At 43.3% G+C, this 22,015-nt stretch overlaps 1 protein-coding gene across 2 annotated transcripts in view; it reads left to right on the top strand.

Annotated features, from left to right (window-relative positions):
* Positions 1-22,015, top strand: part of PRR5L (proline rich 5 like) — a 44,844-nt gene that overhangs the window by 4,124 nt on the left and 18,705 nt on the right. For both annotated transcript variants that reach the window (XM_065636471.1, XM_065636470.1), the window contains exons 3-5: positions 1,123-1,171; positions 16,394-16,451; positions 19,387-19,478. In XM_065636471.1, coding sequence (XP_065492543.1) covers positions 1,123-1,171; positions 16,394-16,451; positions 19,387-19,478 — 199 coding nt within the window. The remainder of the gene's footprint in view (positions 1-1,122; positions 1,172-16,393; positions 16,452-19,386; positions 19,479-22,015) is intronic.

Here is a 22,015-nt window from a genome sequence, read left to right as displayed (position 1 = left end):
AAAGGTAAATATAATTGCCCTGAGAGAGAAGGAGTAAAGAATGTTGGCACGCAAATAAATTTAGAAGTGTTACAAAATGGTTAGAGTGGAAAGTTGCTGTTAAAATTGACTTTCAGCAAAGATTAGGAAAAAGTGGTGTAGTTTCTTAGTAAGAATGCAGCCTGAGAACTGGATGGTCCCTGATTCAAATGCCATTTTCAAGCACTCTTGATTATACTTTGTGTTGGTGAAAAGCAAATCTCTTAGAACAGGAAAAAATGCAGTGTTTTACAGTGGAAAGTGTTGGGCACATCTTAAATTTTAGGCAGAATTTACTGCTGCAGAACTTATGCTCACAGTCACTGAAAGCTGAAAGTGCAAATGCTCTTTGTGAGTACTTGTGTTTGTTGTTTTTTTTTTTAAATGCTGCTTTTGGTTTAAAACAATCCTGATTTTTGTATCAGAGTTTTGAAATATAAATATGAATTACAATGTAAACCTTCTATGACAGCCTGATTTAAAATACAACAGTTTTTATCAGAAATACTTGTTTAGAGTGGCTTCTGCCTTTGTGTATTTAAAATACGTCTTGTTAAATTTCTAGAAGTTCTTTCTTGAAAAATATGCCTTTTTAATGCAGTAGTCATAGGGAAGCTGCGGCTTCTGCTCGTGTGTTTACTCTTTTTATCCTCCCACTTTCTACTTCCCTAATGATGTACTTCCTTTTCTCTTGGAAATATGCTATTTTCTGTGAAATTAAAGGTATCTTTCTTTAAACAAAAGGCAGAAAAACCCATGAATTTCAAACTAAATAACTTGAAATTGTCTCCCCAACTTTCTGGGCATTCAAGGGGGTAATTTTTTTTTTCTTCGGTTGGTTGGTTGTTTTTTGGTGTGGTGTTTTTTTTTCCTTTCTTGTTCTAGGTGTATGGAACTATTTGATTCCTTCATAATTTGAGAATAGCCTTTGTGGTCATTTGTAGAATCTATACCTAAATGTAAAAGAAATCCAACTGTGGCCAAAATGACACATTCACATATACTCACATATCTATGGCATGACTGGTAGTAAAGTGCAGATATACCTCTAAGAAATTACCAGCAAGGGCTGTTACTTCATGGCTGCATTCCTTTTGTCTACAGACGGCTTTTGAAGAGTGAACTGGGATCCTTCATCACGGATTACTTTCAGGTATTATATGATTTACTTGCTTTCTCTTGAGGTTTGCTCCCTCTAGCTTTTTAGCCTATAAAAAAATAGGGCCACTTTTTACATGCACGTAGCTTACAAATTTCATTTTTGTCTTGCTACACAAGATGATGGAGGTACTGGACTTTTTTAATGTGAGCCATATAGCTTTGGGAGTAGTCATATTCATGGGTGTATGTGCTAAATTAAGGATAAACTTCCTTTACACTTAGGAAAAGCTGCTAGTAGCCTACCAAGGTCAAGAAGGAAATAACTTGAACTTTTTAAAGAAGATAGGATACCTTTCATAGTTGTGTTTGTTGTTTGGGTTTTTTTGGTTGGTTGTTTTTTTTTGTTTTTGTTTTTTTTTTTAGCCTATTCGTCTAGTATAGAGAAGTCAGGGATAGGTTTTCTGCAACAGGGGCCAGCAAAGGGGAAAAGAAATCGGCTGTCAGGTTTTTTTTTTTGGGGGGTGGGGGGCGGGGTGGGGAACGGGCAGAGAAGGAAGTCCCTATCAGCAGGAAATCAACCTGAGTACTGTTTGCCCTTTAGTCCCATAAATATAAATGCAACCTGCAAAAAAGTGAAAGATGAAGAATGAAGTAAGACCTGGTCAATCACAACTGTGAATAAGTGTTATTGCCTTTTACTGATACTATCCAGGTAGACAGAGGTTCAAATATAACCACATGAAAGTGTGTTGGGTTATTTTGAGAGGGTACTGATGGCTTTCAGTGTTGTAAGTTGTTCAGTGTAATGTTGTTTAAAAAAAATAAGGGAGGCTGCTGAAAGCAAGAAGGTTTTCTTCCCTTTGAGTGAGTAAGAGAGAGAGAGAAAATTTCAGTACTTTCTGAAGCAGCTGACACTGCTGCGTACTGTGCTAACAGCACAGAAAGGCAAAAAAGAAGACTAGTGTTGTTTCCTGTCAGTATTAGATTACATCACAGAATCATAGAATGTTAGGGATTGGAAGGGACCTCAAAAGATCATCTAGTCCAATCCCCCTGCCAGAGAAGGAACACCTAGATGAGGTTACACAGGAAGGCATCCAGGTGGGTTTTGAATGTCTCCGGAGAAGGAGACTGCACAACCCCCCTGGGCAGCCTGTTCCAGTGTTCTGTTACCATCACTGAGAAGAAGTTTCTTCTCGTATTTAAGTGGAACCTCCTGTGTTCCAGTTTGAACCCATTGCCCCTTGTCCTATCACTGGTTGTCACCGAGAAGAGCCTGGCTCCATCTTCCTGACACTCATCCTTTACGTATTTACAAACATTAATGAAGTCACCCCTCAGTCTCCTCCAAACTAAAGAGACCCAGCTCCCTCAGCCTTTCCTCATAAGGGAGATGCTCCACTCCCTTCATCATCTTCATGGCTCTGTGCTGGACTCTCTCCAGCAGTTCCCTGTCCTTCTTGAACTGAGGGGCCCAGAACTGGACACAATATTCCAGATGAGGTCTCACCAGGGCAGAGTAGAGGGGAAGGAGAACCTCTCTCGACCTACTAACCACCCCCCTTCTAATACACCCCAGGATGCCATTGGCCTTCTTGGCCACAAGGGCACAGTGCTGGCTCATGGTCATCCTGCTGTCCACCAGGACCCCCAGGTCCCTTTCACCTACGCTGCTCTCTAATAGGTCATTCCCCAACCTATACTGGAACCTGTGGTTGTTCCTGCCCAGATGTAAGACTCTGCACTTTCTCTTGTTACATTTCATTAAATTTTTCCCTGCCCAGCTCTCCAGCCTGTCTAGACCTCGCTGGATGGCAGCACAGCCCTCTGCTGTGTCAGCCACTCCTCCCAGCTTGGTGTCATCAGCAAACTTGCTGATAGTACACTCAATTCCCTCATCCAAGTCATTGATGAATATATTGAACAATACTGGCCCCAGAACTGACCCTTGAGGGACTCCACTAGATACAGGCCTCCAACCAGACTCCTTCCCATTGACCACGACTCTCTGGCTTCTTTCCTTCAGCCAGTTCACAGTCCACCTCACTACCTGATCATCCAGTCCACACTTCCTCAGTTTAGCTGTGAGTATGCTGTGGGAGACGGTGTCAAATGCTTTACTGAAGTCAAGATAGACCACATCCACCGCTCTGCCACCATCTATCCACCTCGTTATGTCTTCTTAAAAGGCTATGAGGTTGGTTAAGCATGACTTCCCCTTGGTGAAGCCATGTTGGCTGCTCCTAATGACCCTCTTATCCTTGATATGCTGTGAGATGGCACCAAGGATAAGTTGTTCCATCACTTTCCCAGGGGTGGAGGTGAGGCTGACCTGTCTATAGTTACTCAGGTCTTCCTTCTTGCCCTTTTTGAAGACTGGAGTGACATTTGCTTTCCTCCAGTCCTTAGGCACTTCTCCAATTTCCCAAGACTTGGCAAAGATGATGGAGAGCGGTCCAGCAATGACTTCAGCCAGCTCCCTCAGCACCCGCGGGTGCATCCCATCTGGACCCATGGATTTATGGATGTCCAGATTGCTTAATTGCTCCCTAACCCAGTCCTCATCAACCAAGGCAAACTCCTCCATTGCCCTGCCTTCCTCTGGGGCCTCAGGGGTATGGGGCTCCTCAGGACAACCTCCAGCAGAGTAGACAGAGGCAAAGAAGGCATTCAGTAACTCTGCCTTCTCTGTGTCTTCTGTCACCAGAGCACCCACCCCCTTCATCAGTGGGCCTACATTGCCTCTGGTGTTAGTTTTATCTGCCATGTATTTGAAGAAGCTCTTTCTGTTGTCCTTGACCCCTCTTGCCAGATTTAACTCTATGGAGGCCTTAGCTTTTCTAGTTGCCTCCTTACATCCTCTGACAGCAGCCTTATATTCTTCCCAAGTGGCCAGCCCCTCCTTCCATGATCTGTAAACTCTCCTCTTCCACTTGGGCTTACCCAGCAGTTCCCTGTTTAACCACACAGGTCTCCTGGCTCCCTTCCTTGACTTCCTACGTGTCGGGATGCTCTGATCTTGAGCTTGGAAGAAGCAGTCCCTGAATGCTAACCAACTATCTTGGGCCCCTTTACCTTCAAGCAGCCTTGCCCACGGGATTTCCTCCAGCAATTGTTTGAAAAGGCCAAAGTCGGCCCTGCTGAAGTCCAGGGTTGCAATTCTGCTTGCTATTCTGTTCCCGCCACACAAGATCCTGAACTCCACCATCTCATGGTCGCTGCAACCAAGGCAGCCCTCCACCTTTACTGCTTCAACCAGACCCTCCTTGTTAGCGAGGATGAGATCCAGCAGTGCATGTCTCCTAGTTGGCTCCTCCACCATTTGCATCAGAAAGTTGTCATCAATGCACTGGAGGAACCTCCTAGACTGAGGCTGGCTGGCTGAGCAGTCCTTCCAGCAAACATCAGGGAAGTTAAAATCCCCCACTGCAACCAGGGCCTGTCACTGTGAGGCTGCTCTCAGCTGCCTGTAGAAGGCCTCATCAACTTCCTCACCCTGATCTGGTGGCCTGTAATAGACTCCCACAACAGTATCAGCCCTGCCAGCCTGCCCCTTAATTCTCACCCATAGACTCTCAACTTCCTCCTCATCCACCCCTAGACAGTACTCAATACATTGTAGTTGCCCTCTGACATAACGAGCAACTCCACCACCACATAAAAAAATCTCTCACACTGTGCTGTCAAGTGAGAAGTGACCTCCTGCCCTAAGTACAGTGATGTTTTGCTTCTTTAGATCCTATCTGCACAAGTTGTTTCCTGGAAAGAGGTGGCTGCTGGTGCCAAATGGCGGGATGTTTCCTAGACCATGAGCAAGGTCTGGTGGTAGCCCAGCTGAAGGGGCTGTGAGCCTGTAGTGCACAGATCCTGGCTTAAGTGGAGATCCACTACTGCTAATCTAAAACCAGGCAAACAGAAGTTTGCAACTAAATACATGTGTCAAATTGAAATTCGAAAGGTCTTGATCAAGTATGCAGGTACTACAGTCTTAAGCATGGTATGCAAGGCTGGAATAAGTAGAAAATGTCCAGAGGCAACTTCATGCAGCCATAAGCCTGGATGGAGCATGGAGCTGAACACAGTCCTGAGGGATGGGAGGTGTTGACGTATGACTGTTATCTGGTTTTGAAAATTCAGAGTGCAGTGAAGTAGGCCTAGGAGGCTTCCAGTGCTGAGTCAGACACAGCTGCATTGTGTCACTGCATAAGAGGAAGGCAATGACTGCTGGGGACCGAACGGTTCCCACTGCTGGAGTTTGGATGTGTTATTCCCTTACTCCAGACTGTAAACCTCAAGCCTGTCAGTCATGCTAGGGCTAGTGGCATTAGCTGAGACTCCTTAGGTCTCGTAGTAGTAGAGCTGACAACCGGAGAGACTGCTTGGACTACAGCCTGCTTGCTGCTGGGGCCTGGATATCTGTATTGCATCCTTCTTAGCAAGCCAAGGGTATCTGATCTTGTCCTGGGAGAAGGATCTGATCACCAGCACCATTTTCAGCAAAAGCAGGTGCAAAAACTGTGCTCTTTCACTCTAATGGCAGGGCTGTACTACTTCAGCCACAGGCCACAATCGCAGTGTAGATACTCAACACTGGACTACTGCTGAGAGAGTGATGGCCTTTGCCTCGGAGAACGTGCAGTGCAAGGACTTGGCTACGCTCACCTCTGCGTTTGTTTTTATGTCAGTCTGTCTGTTCACACATTCACAGTGTATATATACTAGTTCACCTGCAGCTGCTGTACTCCAACTGAAGCCACTGGGACTCAAATTTAATTTCTGGGATTTTTTTTTTTTTTTTCTCAATGTTAAAAGGAGTAACTTGGCATCCATCAGACTTAGTCTGAAGTAATGGCTTGCCAGCACCAAGAATTTGAGACAAACTGAGATAAAGGCTATTGTAGGAAATGAACTTTTTATCCTGCTGTTAGGTAAGATGCAGACTTATTTCTGATGCTAGACTGACAGTGCGTGGCAGTGATAAAAGTTACTGCTCCTTTCTGAATGTTTTTACTCAAAAATCCTTGGGCCATGGAGTGGGGAAAGACTATTCAAGTGCCAAAGAAGGGCCGACAACATTATTTCATTTGTATGTGGGTTCAGTTTCACTGCTGATGCCAATTGATTTAGGGCAGTACTGCTGCCACCAAAATGAGCAGAGAATTTGGCTGGAAAATAACCTTGAAACAAAAAATAAAGTTTTCAGCTACTTCCCTTGGCTTGTTGTGCTCATCACCTCTGACATAGGGGAGGTGATGGGAGTGGGTCACCATGGTGGGGAGTGGAGTGGAAGTGCATCTTTTGGCAGTGACTTCCTCCTCCATCTGCTAAAGCCCACTGAAAAGCTATCCCGAGAAACAAGTTTACTGTTCTCTTAGATTGAAATGAACCCTGAAGGATCTGCTCTCGTATGTAACTAGGCAGTTTTAAGTATCCTAGCAGCAATTAGAGCAACTGGGTCATGTAATATTTAGATGTGATAAATTGACTTAAATGTTTTCTATTTCTTATGCCACAGCATTTGTAACAGGAGCCACTAAGATAATTTTTAAAATCCCATTTTCCATTTTTTTAAGAGTTCTGGCTCTTAGATTATGTATATTTTATACATACACACAATTTTTCTAACCAGTGGATATTTGAGACTAAAACAGAGTAGAGCTTTTATAGTGAGACAAATCTACCTTTGTGATGAACGTGACTTGATTACTCACAAGTCCTTTTCAACAGTTATGCAAATTACCAGTTTTTAGCTCCTGAAATTGCTAAAAGAACGCTTAGGAAACAGGTAGGGTTTAGGCAGTCTTTCTCTGCTACCAAACCGTCACCATACCAGAGTTACTGAATCTGTTTTGTATTTGAAAGAGAAATGTAATTCCTGTAAGTGTTTTGGTGAAAACTCAGATGTTTCATTCTGAAGGAGATTTGTGTTTACAGATCTGCTGCCTTCACAACGCTATTATATATACAAGCTATCTCCTTGGATCAGAGTCTGACTGTAAATGCCAGATAGTGGGGGCTCATTTGCTGCAAATCTGCCTTAAAGCAATATATCATGCTCCAGGTTTTCCAGTACTAACTTTGCCCATGAACTGATCCAATAATTTCCTGCTGCTGAAAAGGGGCACTTTGTACCCACTCCTCTGCTCAGTAACACAGCAGGGCACCATTTGCTCTCTCTGCTGTGTTAGTTCTCTGGTGTTCAGCTGAACTACAACAGGGAGGAATACTATGACCATGGAAGGTAAGAAGCTGGGCTTTGAAAGAACAGGGTGTATTGGTGATTAGGACTTCTTTGGGGCAACTGTAAGATTTTTCAGATTTTTCCCTTCATTTTCATGCTGTCTGACCCTTTTGGTTGTGGAGAAAATTTTTGGAATATGAAATTAGTGTGTGTTGATAAACTGATGCATTATCTTCCTGATTTTGCAGACAGCCTGAAACAAAGCCTTTGGAAAGGCTGAACTGTTTCTTTTCACTCTCTGGGGGCTTGTTAATCTTGAAACTCACAGGGGAAAATGGAAATCCTGGCTATTTCACAGTTAACCACTTTAGCAGAACTGCCTGGTTTATGCATATTAATTCCAAACTGTGTCCTCCTGAGGCAGAGCAACCTGATCCCTTCCCAGACACTGTAACTTCTCCCAGCACCCATGGGCTACAAATGCAGAAAGTCAGATGCCCAGAGTTGATGCCTCTCCAGCCTGACATCCACTGCCTGCTCTGGCATAGCTGGTAGGGGAGGGATGGTGAGTGGACTGTATTTCCTCATTTAATCCAATGAGAACTTAGATGTCTTAAAACCAGGAGTGAAGCTGTTACGTAATTTCTAGCCTGCTGCAGTGAAGAGCCACGAAGGTGACAAGTCCTGGCTCAGTATTAGGCCCAGATTTCTGTTTGCAGGCAAAACCATAGAAACAGCAACGTGTGAGAACCCATGTTGCTGGAGTGTCAAGCTGTGAAAGTACACAGCAGCCACTATGAGGCAAGCCCAGATCCAGGCCAACTTTGATTTTTGTTCTTTGCCTTCAGAGTGGTCAGAAGTAGGGCTGGTGAACCTTCCTGTGGTCAGGGAGCCTCTTGCTGTGGGACAGCTGGCTGTGCAAAGTGGCTGCAGCGGTAGAGGGAAACATGCCTCTACTGTGGCGCTGTAAAGCTTTTGCTTGAGTCCCTGCTGCATGTCTTTCTGAGACTTCAGCCTATCCAGCATCTCTTATGATGTTTGCTTTCCTTTGAAAAGCTGCTTTGTAAAGCCATGCTAGCAGCTGAAAATGCTTGTGTGTTGCTCTCTCCTGCTTAGTCAAAGAGAAAAACCTGGTGCCTATGACATTTCTTTCCTTGGCACAGGGTTTCCAGTTCTACCTGTTTCACAGCAAGGCAATGAAATAGTTATGTAGGTTATTAGAGTGATGATTGCTGGATAAAGGCAGCTCTAGCTCTTCTCTGGCCATGTGCTGTCTTGTGCCTGCTGCCAGGGGCTGCAGCAGTTTGGCTTCTGCACAAGGGGAGAGAATTCACACTTGTGTGATTTGCAGAGCTCAGCCATATGTCTGCAATACTCTTTTGGGACAAGCTGGTCTTTATTATTGCATTTCTCCCTTTGCTGGTGGGGAACCCCTGTTCATGCAGGTCTGCTAGTTAATTCTGCTTCATCTGGCACTGGACTGAGCTTTCATGGAGCAGCTCCTGAGATTCCATAGCAACTGCCCAGCTTTGTTATCACAGATGGAGTCACCAGGCAGCTCAGCCCCATTACTGCGAGCTGAGCAGAGGACCTAGTCGTCCTGGGTGGCAGCAGCAGTAGGGACACCTGTCTTTCAGGCCCTGTAGGCATTGGCTCCCTAGGTGTGTGTGATTCACTTGAAGAGGTGCCTGGTTGCTACTACTCAAACTGTGGCATGGCATGGGACAGCAGCATGCCATGCCCTGGTGTATGGGAATGTAGCGGAAGATTTGGCGAGGAGGTTAGTTAAATGTAAATACGCTCAAGTGACTTGCACCTGTCTGTAGAAAAAGCACATACATCACACTAATTGTTTTACTGACCTTGTGTGCTTGATGAGTAGAACCTCTGTCTTAGATAACATAGGCCTGTGAGAAACTCTGGGCACCTTATCACTATGTCTGAGATTCCTGCTTTGTTGTGAGAAAGAGTGGGAGGCTGCACCTGCCTGAAGCCTCGAAATCCAGGCGAGCTCAGCAGGCCCAGTGATCTTCCAGCAGGGCTGGACCTACCAGCGCCTGCGTCCCCCTTGTGTCACCTCTGCCTGGGAGCTCAGGTGCGACTTTGGAGATCCCCCAGTAGAGAGGTAACTAAAATAAAACTTGCTCTTTGCAATGCATTCGTGGCCTCTGGCTCTTCTTGCGATGTGCCTGCGTATGTCTACACAGCTGGTAAGCAGGGCTCCTGCCTGAAGTGGTGGCTCACCAGCACAGAGCCGGGGGGCCTGGCTGCGGGGTTTTCCCATGGCTGCTGCCTTGCCGGCGCCTTGTGGTCTAGATTGTAGCAGTGCTGCCTACTCTGGCTGCTTGGTCTGCTCTCCTTCTTACTCTCCCTGACTCACTTTCTCTCTTTAAGTGGGATTTTTTTACCTATTGAACAAAGCTGTCTATAGAAGAGTCATTTTAGGATGTTATTTCATACTTATCTTGCAGTTTGTTCTCTGTGTAGGACTGAAATTCTCTATCTGCTTCTGTCACTATTTCCTGTCTTTATAGAGGGAAAAAAAAAAGTAGGGGGGATGCTCTAGGTGTGAGATGCTGCAGCTCGCACAGATTTGCGTTTTGTAAAACACTGCCAAGAAACAGGTAGGTGGTTGTGTGCAACTGGCAATAACTTTGTAGAAAATACTTGCCAAGTAAGTTTGTGTGATGCTTTTTTTTTTCCTCTCAAAATTAACATCAGGTTATCCAAGAATCCGTGGTTATGTGCTTGTAGAGCCTGTAAAAGTGTGGTTTAACACTAGCACACAGAGCCTCAGTTGGCTGTAAGACAGGCTGCTTCTAAGAAATACTGTGATGTGTAGAAGAAAAACTGAATTTTTCACTCAGCAAAATGGAGTCAATTATTTTGACTTTTCTCTGGATTAGTTTACTCCCGTTCCAAGTTTATGTTTCTGTTTGATGAACTAGTATTTCTTAATTTTAAGGTGTTTTTTTAAAAGCATACTGGCCATGTTCAGCATGGAGACATGAGAGGAAAACAAAATTTGTCTGTAATTAAAGGGGTGTTGATGTAAACCTTTTTCCCCCCAAGAGTGTTGGCTTAGCAAGAGAATTCCTTTGTGCCATGCTACACTGCAGAGACATGGCTTTCAGATGAGAATTGAAGTCAACTGTCATGGCGTGAATCTCCTTGATGTTTTCTGTGGAGCTGCTCCCAAAGCTACTTAGCTGCTTTTTGTTACCTTTCTGCTTGGAGGTACCACCCACAGCAGAGCAAGCTGTGCTAGTGGCAGGGCTATCACCACAAAAACCTTCCTGTTGGTTTTGCATGGAGGCCATCACCATGACCAGGCTGCTGGCAGAGCACTCCCAACAGGGAACATCTAATTTGCCTCTGGCAAAGTCAGATGGGTGCCATGTTGCCGGGAGTGTAGCGAGAGCCAGCACAGGAAGGGCCTCCATGGCCCCTGTTTGGGATGACCAGCTCCTGACAAGGTGGAGGGAAGGAGAAGGTACATGTCACTGCTGGCAACTGCTATTGTGCTTGGAACAGCTTCCACCTGCAGTCATTGTGCTGGGGAACTGAAACTGCTCCTCTGGGTGTAGATGGAGAAATTTGCCTCAGTTTATCTAATAGGGCAGGGGAAGGGGAAAATACCTGTGTCAGGAAAAAGAAGGAATTACCTGAGAAGTGTCTATGTTTTATAGTATGGTATGTGATTGCCTTCAGACTTTTTTTTTAAATTCCCAATGATTTCAGCACAGCTTACTTCGCAAGAGTAGCGAGCACGTGCACATCATGGGAAGGGTTTTTGCTGACGAAAAAACAAAAAGTGATTGTCCTAGAGCTTTCAATCCTGTCTTCCAAAACTCAGTGCATTTGAAGACTTACTTAAAGGCTTTCTCTTAGCTGCACTTCTCGGTGGTATACCTGAAACTGCTACTGTGGGTTTCTGCACTGAGTAATGTAGTGGGATTTCAACCTGTGAGATTTCACAAGCTTACTTCTGTCTGCTGCAGAATATGTCTCTCCAAATTTCTTGACTGACTTGTACATGTGGGGGCTTAAGTCAAGTCTTTGTTTCTCTGGAGTGCATTCTTCACCGTAGCAAGAGTAAAGGCAGGTTTGCAGCACCTGCAATGAGCATAGCCTGTGGTGTACCAACAGCATGGTGAGGACTTCACCCCGGGGATCCAGGGAAAGCTGATTTGGGGAGGGAATAACTGCCTCCCCAAGTGCCCAGTTCAGTTATGATTGCGAAGAGACGAAGTGTCAGCTAAACTTTTTCTAGTAAATCCACCCTTCAAGCTCACTTGGTGTATTTATCTGGTCTTTATTGCAAATAAAAGATTTGTTTTTCCTTTTAGCTCTGTGCCTCTGTGTTGCCTCTGGCAACTGGGGATAAAGCAGTAAAATGAGACTTGTAATCTAGGCAAGATCTGATACAGACTTCCGCTGTTGTTGTGTTTATTAGATTGTACTGATTTGTCAGCAAATGCTGTAGGGTTTTTTAATGAAAATTTACCTGTCTGGCTTGATCTGAGGGGGTAATGTTCAGATTGAATCCATTTATAAGCCTGTGACTTTAGCAGAAAAGACAGATAAGTAAAATTTCCAGATATTTTTAAGATGGGGAGAAGGGAAATGAGTCTCTCTGATCCAGAGGAAAAGGGAAAATTTGAAAGGATAATTGAAACATCTGCAGTAACTATATGGAGCTAAGCTTTTTTTTTTTTTTAAGAAACCTTAAGAATGAGATGATGCAATCTATTTAGCACAAGGAATTACTGATAATACGTTCATAAGAGCATTATCAGTTCTTTATTACAAGGAGATGATTAATAGATCTATTTTTAATAGGTAGAATTCTGCTGTCCATGAAGGCATACAAATGTGTATTTTGTTTGCTGACATAGCTGTAAAACATACAAAAAAAAATCTCTGAAAGTAGAAAGCATCAATAATATAAGCAAAGTAGCTGGAAAATTGTATCCACAGTACTCAGGAAGTGTTATGTAAATGAAAACCCAATGTTCTACTGCAGATAGAGAAGGCATTCATATTTCTTGAGAGAAACACAACAAAATAAGTGTGACACCTTCATATATCTGTGTGTATTTTTTTTTTCTGATATAGTAGTTTAAAATGTGTTAAAGATCAGCTGTAAATTTCCCTTGCAATATGTGAGAGGTAATTACCTAGAGCTATAGGCTGAAAAATAAAGAATTTAAGTACTTTATTAGTAAACTGAAAGCATCTGGAAGGATTAAAGTGCAGTATCACTCCAAATGTTATCTTATTGTTCAGGCAGGAAAATACTTACAGTGTAAGTGGGTTTCAGTTTTCCCCCCCCAATAGTTTTTTCAATTCCAGATTTTCCTCCCTCCTTTTTCACATTGTTTGTTTTTGGCTTGCTTTGTTTTTTGTTCGGTTGCTTTGTTTGTTTTTGGGTTTCGTGTGTGTTTTTTTTGGTAGTTGTTTTTGTGTGTGTGTTTTTGGGGAGGGGGTTGTTTGTTTGTTGGGGGAGGGAAATTTTTTTTTTGTCGGTTCTTGTTGTTGGAGGTTGTTTGTTTGTTTTTTGTTTTTTCCTGGAAAATTGTTGTTGTTGTTGTCCAGAGCCTGACATGTGTAGTCATGTATTTTTGCCGAACAAATCTAAAAATGTAATGGAGATCCCAACAACTTAATATTTCCCTCCAAAGCCTGTATTTCTGCTAGAGAATCTCTGCAAAAGTCACCTTTCAATAGTTTATAACAACATTTACAAATGTTGCAATTTTTTTTCCATCACGTGAACATATTTATCCGACTTGGTAATTGCTGTTGTCATTGCCCATGTGAAAAGTATCACCCAGGCACATTTTCTTTGCAGTCTACCCATCCTTTGGCATCCCTGTTCCTCCCGTGCTCTACTGGGAACTCTGTCTTTCTCTCAACCTCAACACTCACCTTAACAGAGGAGTAAGCCCTAGACAAAGCCCCCCAGCCATTAAAAATATTTCACTGGCAAGTTCCCTTTGCTCCTTGCAGTTTCTTTTGACAGTCCTTTGTCACATTGGTGATGATGAATAAGTCAGAAAATTGGCTTCTGCAGGAAAAAAAATTAAATTGTTCTATTGGGGGGAATTCCAGAGTCCAAAAATCTGCAGAAAGTGGACTTTCTTTTTAGAATAAATGTATGGCTTTTTGGCTAAAACTGAGTAAGCTGTTGTAAGCAGGTGATATTCCACAGGTCATGGAGGTGACTTGAGCTGCCAGGCGGTACATGTCCTGCTGGCGGTCCCTGCTAACCCAAGTGGGCACTGGTGTTGTGGAAGTAGTCAGCAAAGACCAAAATGTACCCTCCTAAACTGACAGCTGTGCACTGCATGAGGCCTAGAAGCAGCTGCTTTGCAGTCTGCAGTATTGACAGAGCGCTTTGCTTTTTACCTGTTGGCATCCACAGCTTTTCAGTTGCAGTTAATGAGTCATTTGTACCTTCTTTGTGAGTGGGTTCAGAAGGTCACATGCAAAAGTGCTTTGGGTTCCTGTCTCCACATGGTCACCTGTGTGCAGAACAGCAATTTTAGAATGTTCCTCTGACAAACAGAACATTGAAGTCAGCTCAGATTCCTTTGCTGAAATTCCTAGGATTGGTTAATAGTAGAGTATTGAAAGTTGTTTAAAGCTTGACTGTACTGCAAATAGGATTGCTCTTGCACTCTGCTAGAGCTAGTAAAGGTCAAAGTCTTGTGACTTGGATGGGTTTCATCCCATGTGTTGCTCCTAAAATGCTCTCGTTTTGCTGTGTAAATAATTTTAACGGAATCTAAATACTACATTACTTTGAGAATAAGACTATACTAAATATTATTGGGTTTGAATTCTGAAAAAAGCCACCTGCTAGCAGGGCCAAATTACCTTAATTACAAGCATGACCATTTTTCCCTTGTATGCACTGCACAATATTTAACCATTATTGCCACTAATACCACTGGTGAATTGGATGGTCATTCCTCCTTGTGTTGTGATTGAACTCTGGATACATATCAGAGGATGCAGGTGGGGTTTTTGTTTGTTTGTTTTTAAAGCAGTGTCTCTAAAGTACTTCTATCTGTCTCATTTAGGACAAGTAAGCCATTGTAGCAAAACATGATTTTATGTTTTAATGTGCATGAAGTAGCCATGAGATTGGGACAAAAGCCAAAGAAAGGTATCAATTTCCTCTCTGTTTTATAACACAACACTTCTTTCACACCATGAAGAATGCAATGTCCATACAGTCTTGTCTTGAGATGAAACTTTTCATGGAAGTTTCCCCTACTACCTGTAGCATGTGAGGCAACTGATGAGCTTGTATGGCTTGTTCTTTCTCCCAGGCACTTTTTGCTGAAATCTTGACAAAGATGCCAATGGAAAAATTTATCTCTAGTATTGTAGCAGTTCCCAGCCCCAAAGGGTCTCAGATGTCACCTTGCATAAGATGAGATTCCGAAGCAAAACGAGTTTCTTGAATTCAGCCCCTGATTTTATTAATTTCGGTATTTTCCTACCTGACAGCTTCTTGAATGTAAATTCTCCACCAGGACAATGCATCCAGAGATGTTTCCTTACTGATAGGATGTGTGGTGGTCTCTTCAGTCCCTCAGCCTACTTGCAAAAGACTTCTGGAGTCTGATTACTATTTAAGGAAGAGCCCTTCCCTTTCTACACATTTCAATGATATCTGATGCTAACAAGTAGGTCTTTTGAGTGGCAAGTTTTTCTCTTGTTCTGGAAAGCAAAGTACAAGTGGAGAATGTCACTGAGCAATGTTTCCTACTTTTCATTCCCTTCAACAGTACCTCAGTTTAGTATTGCTTCTTGTTGTAGGGAGGATGCGGAGGTGTGCTGCTCTCTTTGCTTGGGGTTGCTTACACAGTTACCTGCTTGTGTGTGTCATAAACAAGCTAGCCTGGTATATGGTTACAGAGGGCAGGTCTGTCATCCAGAGCAGCAGTGCAAGAGCAGGTATGTGGTACAGCAGCTCATCAGGAGGTTATGGTGGTGTCTAAGGCAGTGGTGTAACAGCAGTGTCCATTGGGAGTGAAAAAAAGATGTATCTTGTTCCTCAGCTGATGGAAGGTTGAAAGGTGCAACTTCGACCTGGTTACCTGTTAAAAACAAAAGCTGGAGGATGAACATGAGAGAGAGAGAGGTGTCTGAATGTTATGCGCTACCCTGTTACTGAATTCTTTCAGAAGGACAGAAAGCTTTATTCTCTATCAATGTGATCTCTGTGGTAGGACCTGAACCTTTTAGGATGCAGTAATAGTCTGCTATTTGGTGACAGCAGTTCCTTTCTCTGGGATTCTCAAAGCTTTTCAGAATAACTGATTCTTCTAGTGCTGTTGGGAGAACAGAAAGGTAGGTGTTGGTTTTGTACCATTCTTGTGTTTGGGGAAATGGAAACAGAGAGCTTATCAGATATTTAGATGTCCTGAACTGCAAACACGCACATCAATATCTTGATCTGTCTGGTCCGTGGTAGTTAAGTTTATCTAGAAAGACTAGATCCTGACGCTTCTTCTGCAGCTTGAGACTGCATACTGAGATGATCCATCTGCTCAATATAGCAAAAAAAAAAAAGCCTCATAGAAACAAAATAGGTAGGAATAGTAGGAATAGAGAAGTAAGGGTTAGGGAGCTGAACTGGCTTACTGTGCAGTCAGGCAAACACTGAGCTGCTGCAAAGGAAGAAGAGAGTGGGACGTTTTGATAGTGTTTGGCCCTTTGATCACCTCCATCTTATATCTGAGGTATAGCTTATGTGGTTGCGCTCCTATGTTAAGAACTATTTTGTTTTCTTGACTCTATTCCTGTGACTCAGGACAGATCTATCCTTCCCACTTCTGACAGATGTTTCAACTGTCTGCTGTGTTTTCGTGTCTGGCTGAACAAGAGGGGGTTAATGAATGTACAGCACTCACAGTGAGACCAGGTCTGGTGGTACTGCTGGGAGGAAGTACTATGATATGGCTAATCTTTCGATAACTGCATGCAAAGTGGATAATATCTGAAAAAACCTTATTATTTCATGTTTATTTTAAATGTCAGAAAAGGCAAATGCATGTCTCTCTTCTCTCTTGGCAGAACCAGCTCCTTGTGAAAGGCTTGCTGTTTATAGAGGAAAAGGTTAAGCTGTGTGAAGGCAAGTATAGTAAGAAACCCGTTTCGGAAGGGAGTTGTTCTTTGCCCTTTGGTCAGACAAGATGATTTGCATGTCTGGAAAGCATACAGCCCTTTCTGGTACTGTCTTAGGATGCCATACAGCCTTTTGGGAACTGGGTTGCACTGCAGCCCTTGTGAGGCTTAAGGTATGGGGCAGGCTGTTTGAATAGCCAAGTAGCTGCAACACTCCCACCAGCCACGTTTTCACTGCGAGCACAGGAACGTGCTTTTGAAAGCTGAACTAACAGGCTTTGTGTAAATTTAAAGAAAAAACCAATCACTTGGGTGGAAAATAAATCTTTCAGGAAAGAATTTGACCACACATGAAATTCTGTTCAACCCACTGGTGTATGGGTGCTTGTTACTCCAGAGCCTGTGGGCGAAAGCCAGTGTGTTGCAGCGACTCTCAGTGTTGGATGTGTGGGGAGTTAGTCATGTTTATTAACAGCTTGCTCAAGCAGAGCAAGTTGTGTAGAGCACATGTCTTTATTCAGAATGAGGCTGGTTTGATTTGACCCAGTTTTGTAGCCTGTCGGGAAGATCCCTTGCTAATCACCAATCTGCTGTATCTGGGTTATTAGATGCCAACAGACACTTATAGTCTTGCATCATTATTGATGCTGGATTCCTCCGCACTGTTCTTCACCAAGTGACTTCTCCAGCCAGACAGCAGGCTGTAGGACTCGGACCTGTGAAGGAGCTGTGCAGTTGCCAGCCTCCAGCTTGGCGTGTGTTTCTTCAGTACTGGCCCTCTAAGGGGGGAAAAAAGGCAGACTCATACATTTTCCCGACTATGGGTAACTCCCCTGCCACTGCCAGCTCTTCAAAACGAGTGCTATGCAGCTTATTGTAGGTTTTGTTTTCTGTATTCATATAAAACTGTTCCAGTACCTGTTTTAGCATTACGAAAATTGAGTTTCAGTCCATAATAAGCTGAGAGCTGCCTGGGAGTAGTTTGCAGTTGCTGAAGTAGTTTGTGTAAGATGAAGTTTCCCAGGCAGATAGCAAAACTTTCTTGCCATGGCTCATTTTTTGGTCCCTAGTTTGAGGTGACACTGGAGCCACTTTGCCTATACAGGCTGGTGTCTCTGCAGAAGATGACTCATGGGCACCTTTCTTTCATAATGTGTAGGTTTGTTGCAGGACTCGTGTAACAGCAACAAGAACTTCTTGTACGTAGTTCTCAGGTAGCTCTGTCTCCCTGGAAAATTTCTACTGTCCCAGTAGTCAGAGACAGAATAGTGTTCCTGCTGCAGGGCATGGCAATGTTTTACTGTGTCTGTTTTTCAAATCACAGCTTCTTATTTTAACATGATTTTTCTTTATACAGTCTGTCAGAATTTCAATGCCTGTGGGATTTCTGATTTCTTGAAGAAACAAACCATTCTCCCTTCTCCTTCAAAAGAAGTGATCTATAAAATTTCACTCTGGCTCCATGCACCAAAGCATTGCAGTCCTGGGGAAGAGACAGAAGAGGGAAAAATTTGAATTTCAGTTAGTCTGGTTCTTGTTGTCTTTTTCACTTAGAGTTGGCAGTTTCTGGTAATGGGTAGCTGTTATGCGGGTGTTGAGTAGGTGGTCATTTGCCTGCAGTTTCAGTTTTGAAGCTGGTGTCATACATGACATGGTGAAGCCTCTCTCGGAACCCTCCTGCAGTCATCAGTGGGCTCTCTGCTTGAAAGGAAACATCTGCAGGATCTGGTCCTGCTGGCTCTCTGCTCTCTGGCTATGTCCTAAGCAGTACAACCCATGGGCAAGCACAGTGAAAGCCCATGTGTAAGCATCTAGATGGAGAAAGCAGTTCAGTACACTGTGATAAGGCTCCTTTGAGTTACAATTTTATGTGTAATCCAGTTAATCCTGTCGGGCATTTAGTCACTTTGAGGCTGAGTCTTCAAAGCTGCCTTGAGCAGCCATCTTCCTTTACTGCTTCTCAAGTCTTGACTGCTTGTGAGCTCCAGCTGAGACTCCATGGAAGGTATCCTGGAAAATCCTGTTGTCAGAAACTTGTGTTATTTTACCTGGGTCTGTATTTGCACCTGAAATTTCCGGGGAATGTATCTAAAACTTGAAAAAACATTGCAAACCTTTGGCCTTTGTGATGGGAAAATCTCCCAAAAAACATAGACTTTGGGCCCAAATTCTGAGGAACAGAAAGCTCTGTAAGTCAAGCCTTTGAGCATAATTTAAAATGTCTATTCAAATGATTATGTTTAGTAAAGCATTTTTTGTTAATAATAGGCTGTTGACCACAGTCTTATGCCTGTTATAGGAATCATGAGTTGCATAACTTAGTCTGCCTTCATTTTAAATACCCACTTAAATTTGGGGGTATTTGTTTGAATCAGAGTTATGTGAGGGGTGGCCACAAGTGGATTTTATTTGGGAATCTTCTCAAGTGCCATGTTTGCAAGGAGGATGGTGACTTTGTGGCTTATCAAGGTCCTGACTGCTGCGTCTGTTCTTAGGAGTGGGGAGATGCTGGAAGGGGCTCCTGTGAATGACTCAGTTGCTGCAGAACAGTTGATATTGGCTGTGACCTGCTGGTTTTCAGATTCAGCTGCTAATGTGTGGCCGTGCTCCCATGCTAGTTGAGCATGCTAACTGAACCATGAGATTACATAATCCTTTGCTGTGGAGTTGAAGTTTCCAACTGAAGAGAGGTTTCACTCTTTTGTTGGAATTGGTCTCATGTTTTGAACAGAGCTGTCTTCTTTGTGGTAAGCAACAGAGCAATTGTGACTCTGTCAGTTAAGGTAAAGCTTAGCCAGGCGATGTCCAATTTTGGATGGAAACTGTGAATGTAAAGTGTGGGTTTGTATCTCTTATTTGGGTAATTAGAGTAGTGGGAAAATTCAACTTGATTTTAGTGTCCCTGTCACTAAAGCTCTTGTTCCCGATCTCTGTTTTCTTAGGTGAGGACCGCATTGATATCCTGTCTGAAATCTGGGATCACTATTTTACAGAGACTCTTCCTACACTCCAGGCAATATTCTACCCAGTTCAGGTAATCTTGATTGCAGTTCAGTCTTCGGTCAGGTGAGGCAATGTAACTCAAATGTCTGCTAATGGCACATGGAAACTTCCATTCCAGCAGCACTGTTTGGCAAGTGGCTGAATAGGTCTTAAAACCTTTAAACTACATTTGGGAGGAAGCAGAGTTTGCTTAAGTCAGAATTAACTGTACAAGGAGGACTGCTGAAATCTACAAGGCAAGCATAGTGTTTTGGGCTGAATTTATCGCCATTTGTTTACCTTCTGTCTGTGCTTATCTAAGTTTGAACACTGAAAATATTGGACTATACCTTGTCTAGACTGAAGCTCTGGCCCATTTGTATTTATAGTTCTTCCATTTTTAAGTACCTGGGACTCTGTTGGTGCAGATGACAACACTGACAACTTGTCTTAGGAGGGATGAATCTGAAGACTAGATCAGGAGCAAATGTGTTTAACTCACCCTGACTGCTTTTGGAGAGCTGCGTCCCAGTTGTGCCTTTGGAAAATAATCCCGTTGGGGTTTTTTTAAAGCTATAAAAGGGCACAAGTAAATCTATGGGTAGAGGATGAATGAACTATTTGATGTAAGACCTGTTTACACTGAGTATTTTGAAAGCTGAGTATCCCATCAACTGTTGAGCTGTATCATTTTTTGATGTAGTCTTAGTCAAGGTTTCCATATGAGCAGTCTAATTACCTCCACAGCCTATTTTGATCTTCTCTTCCATCAGAGGAAAAGAAAAATGTACTTCATGAGGAGACTGATGTTCTTGGAAATGCTAGCCTCCTCCTCTTAACTTTTGCCTCTTCCACAAAACGTGCTTTCCAGAGCCTTTTAAAATTATTTTTCCCTTGTATTGTTTGAAAGCTCAAAGGTTGCACTTTTCCTCTAATCCTATTAAAGCTGGCATTTCCTAAAAGAGAAAGGACTTCTGTAAAGACAGACACTAACCCTTCTACTGTGTTTATTTTTATTCTTTCCTTGCTGCAGATGCTTAAAGGTAGGTGTTTGGCAGGTAAAACTGCACAATTATAATATCTTCCCTTTCCTTTTGCAACTAATTCTCAGTCAAGAAGTGACCTAATCTATTTAAGCAGGTTTTTTTTCTGCACCGTGGCTATCTATGCACTGTGGAAACAGCTGAGCTGCCTGTGTGTCATATGCACTAATGCTAATAATTCTGCCACTTAGCAGAAAAATCTGCTCCCCTGCTGTTAAATGTCTCTAATGAGAAAGTGGACAAAAGTTTCCACGCAGTCAGTACAGTTTTTGGAAGTAACTTGGTGGTAGTGATGGAAGCATGACTATGGGATGTGGAGATTCTTTGAAAGCATAACTTTCTTACTGTATTTGTCTTGTCACAATATCTGAGTCACTAAAAAATATTTCATAGAAGCTGTGAAGTTAGGGAAGTATTTGACACTGTCCCACATGATATCCTTGTCTCTAAACTGGAGAGATGTGGAATTGATGGACAGACCACTCAGTGGATAAGGAATTGGCTGGGTGGATGCATTCAGAGTTGTGGCCAACAGCTTGATGTCCAAGCGGAGACCAGTGATGAGTGATGCTCCTGAGGGGTCATTATTGGCTGTTAAACATCTTTGGCGACATGGACAGTGAGACTGAGTGCACCCTCAGCAAGCTTGCCAACAACACCAAGCTGTGTGGTGTGGTTGATGCACTGGAGGGAAGGGATGCCATCCAGAGGGCCTTTGACAGGCTTGAGTGTCAGGCCCGTGTGAATGTCACAAAGTTCAACAAGACCAAGTGCAAGGTCCTGCACCTGGGTCAGGGCAGTCCCAAGCACAAATACAGGCTGGGCAGAGAATGGAATAAGAACACTCCTTAGGAGAAGGACTTTGGGGTGTTGTCTGATGAGAAGCCCAGCATGAGCTGCCAATGTGTGCTTGCAGCCCAGAAAGTCAGCCGCATTCTGGGCTACATCAAAAGAAGTGTGACCAGCAGGTCAAGGGAGGTGATTCTCCCCCTCCACTCTTGTGAGACCCCACCTGGAGTATTGCATTCAGCTCTGTTGGCCCTTAACGTAAGGACATGGACCTGTTGGAGCAAGTCCAGAGGAGGGCCACAGCAATGATCAGAGGGCTGGAGCACCTCTCCTGTGAAGACAGGCTGAGAGAGTTGGGGCTGTTCAGCCTGGAAGAGAGAAGGCTTTGGGGAGTCCTTATACCCTGTTTCCCCAAAAATAAGATAGGGTCTTATTTTTGCTCCAAAACTTATTACTTTTTTACATGTGTAGCTGCCTGGACACTATTTAAGTTAACTTTTTAAATGAACTGTAACTAGGGCTTATTCTTGGAGTAGGGCTTATATTTTGAGCATCCTCAAAAATCCTGAAAAATCATGCTAGGGCTTTTTTTGGGGTAGGTCTTATTTTCAGGGAAACAGGGTAGCAGCCTTCCAGTACCTAAAGGGAGCTACAAGAAGGCTGGAGAGAGACTTTTAACAAGGACATGTAGTGATAGGACAAGGGGTAATGGTTTCAAATTGAAAGAGAATAGATTGAGATTAGATATAAGGAAGAA

Source organism: Caloenas nicobarica, chromosome 5 (genome assembly GCF_036013445.1).
Source record: "Caloenas nicobarica isolate bCalNic1 chromosome 5, bCalNic1.hap1, whole genome shotgun sequence".
In the NCBI taxonomy this organism is placed as follows: domain Eukaryota; kingdom Metazoa; phylum Chordata; class Aves; order Columbiformes; family Columbidae; genus Caloenas; species Caloenas nicobarica.
The sequence above is the reverse complement of the archived record's forward strand: the minus strand, read 5'-3'. Positions and strand labels throughout refer to the sequence as shown.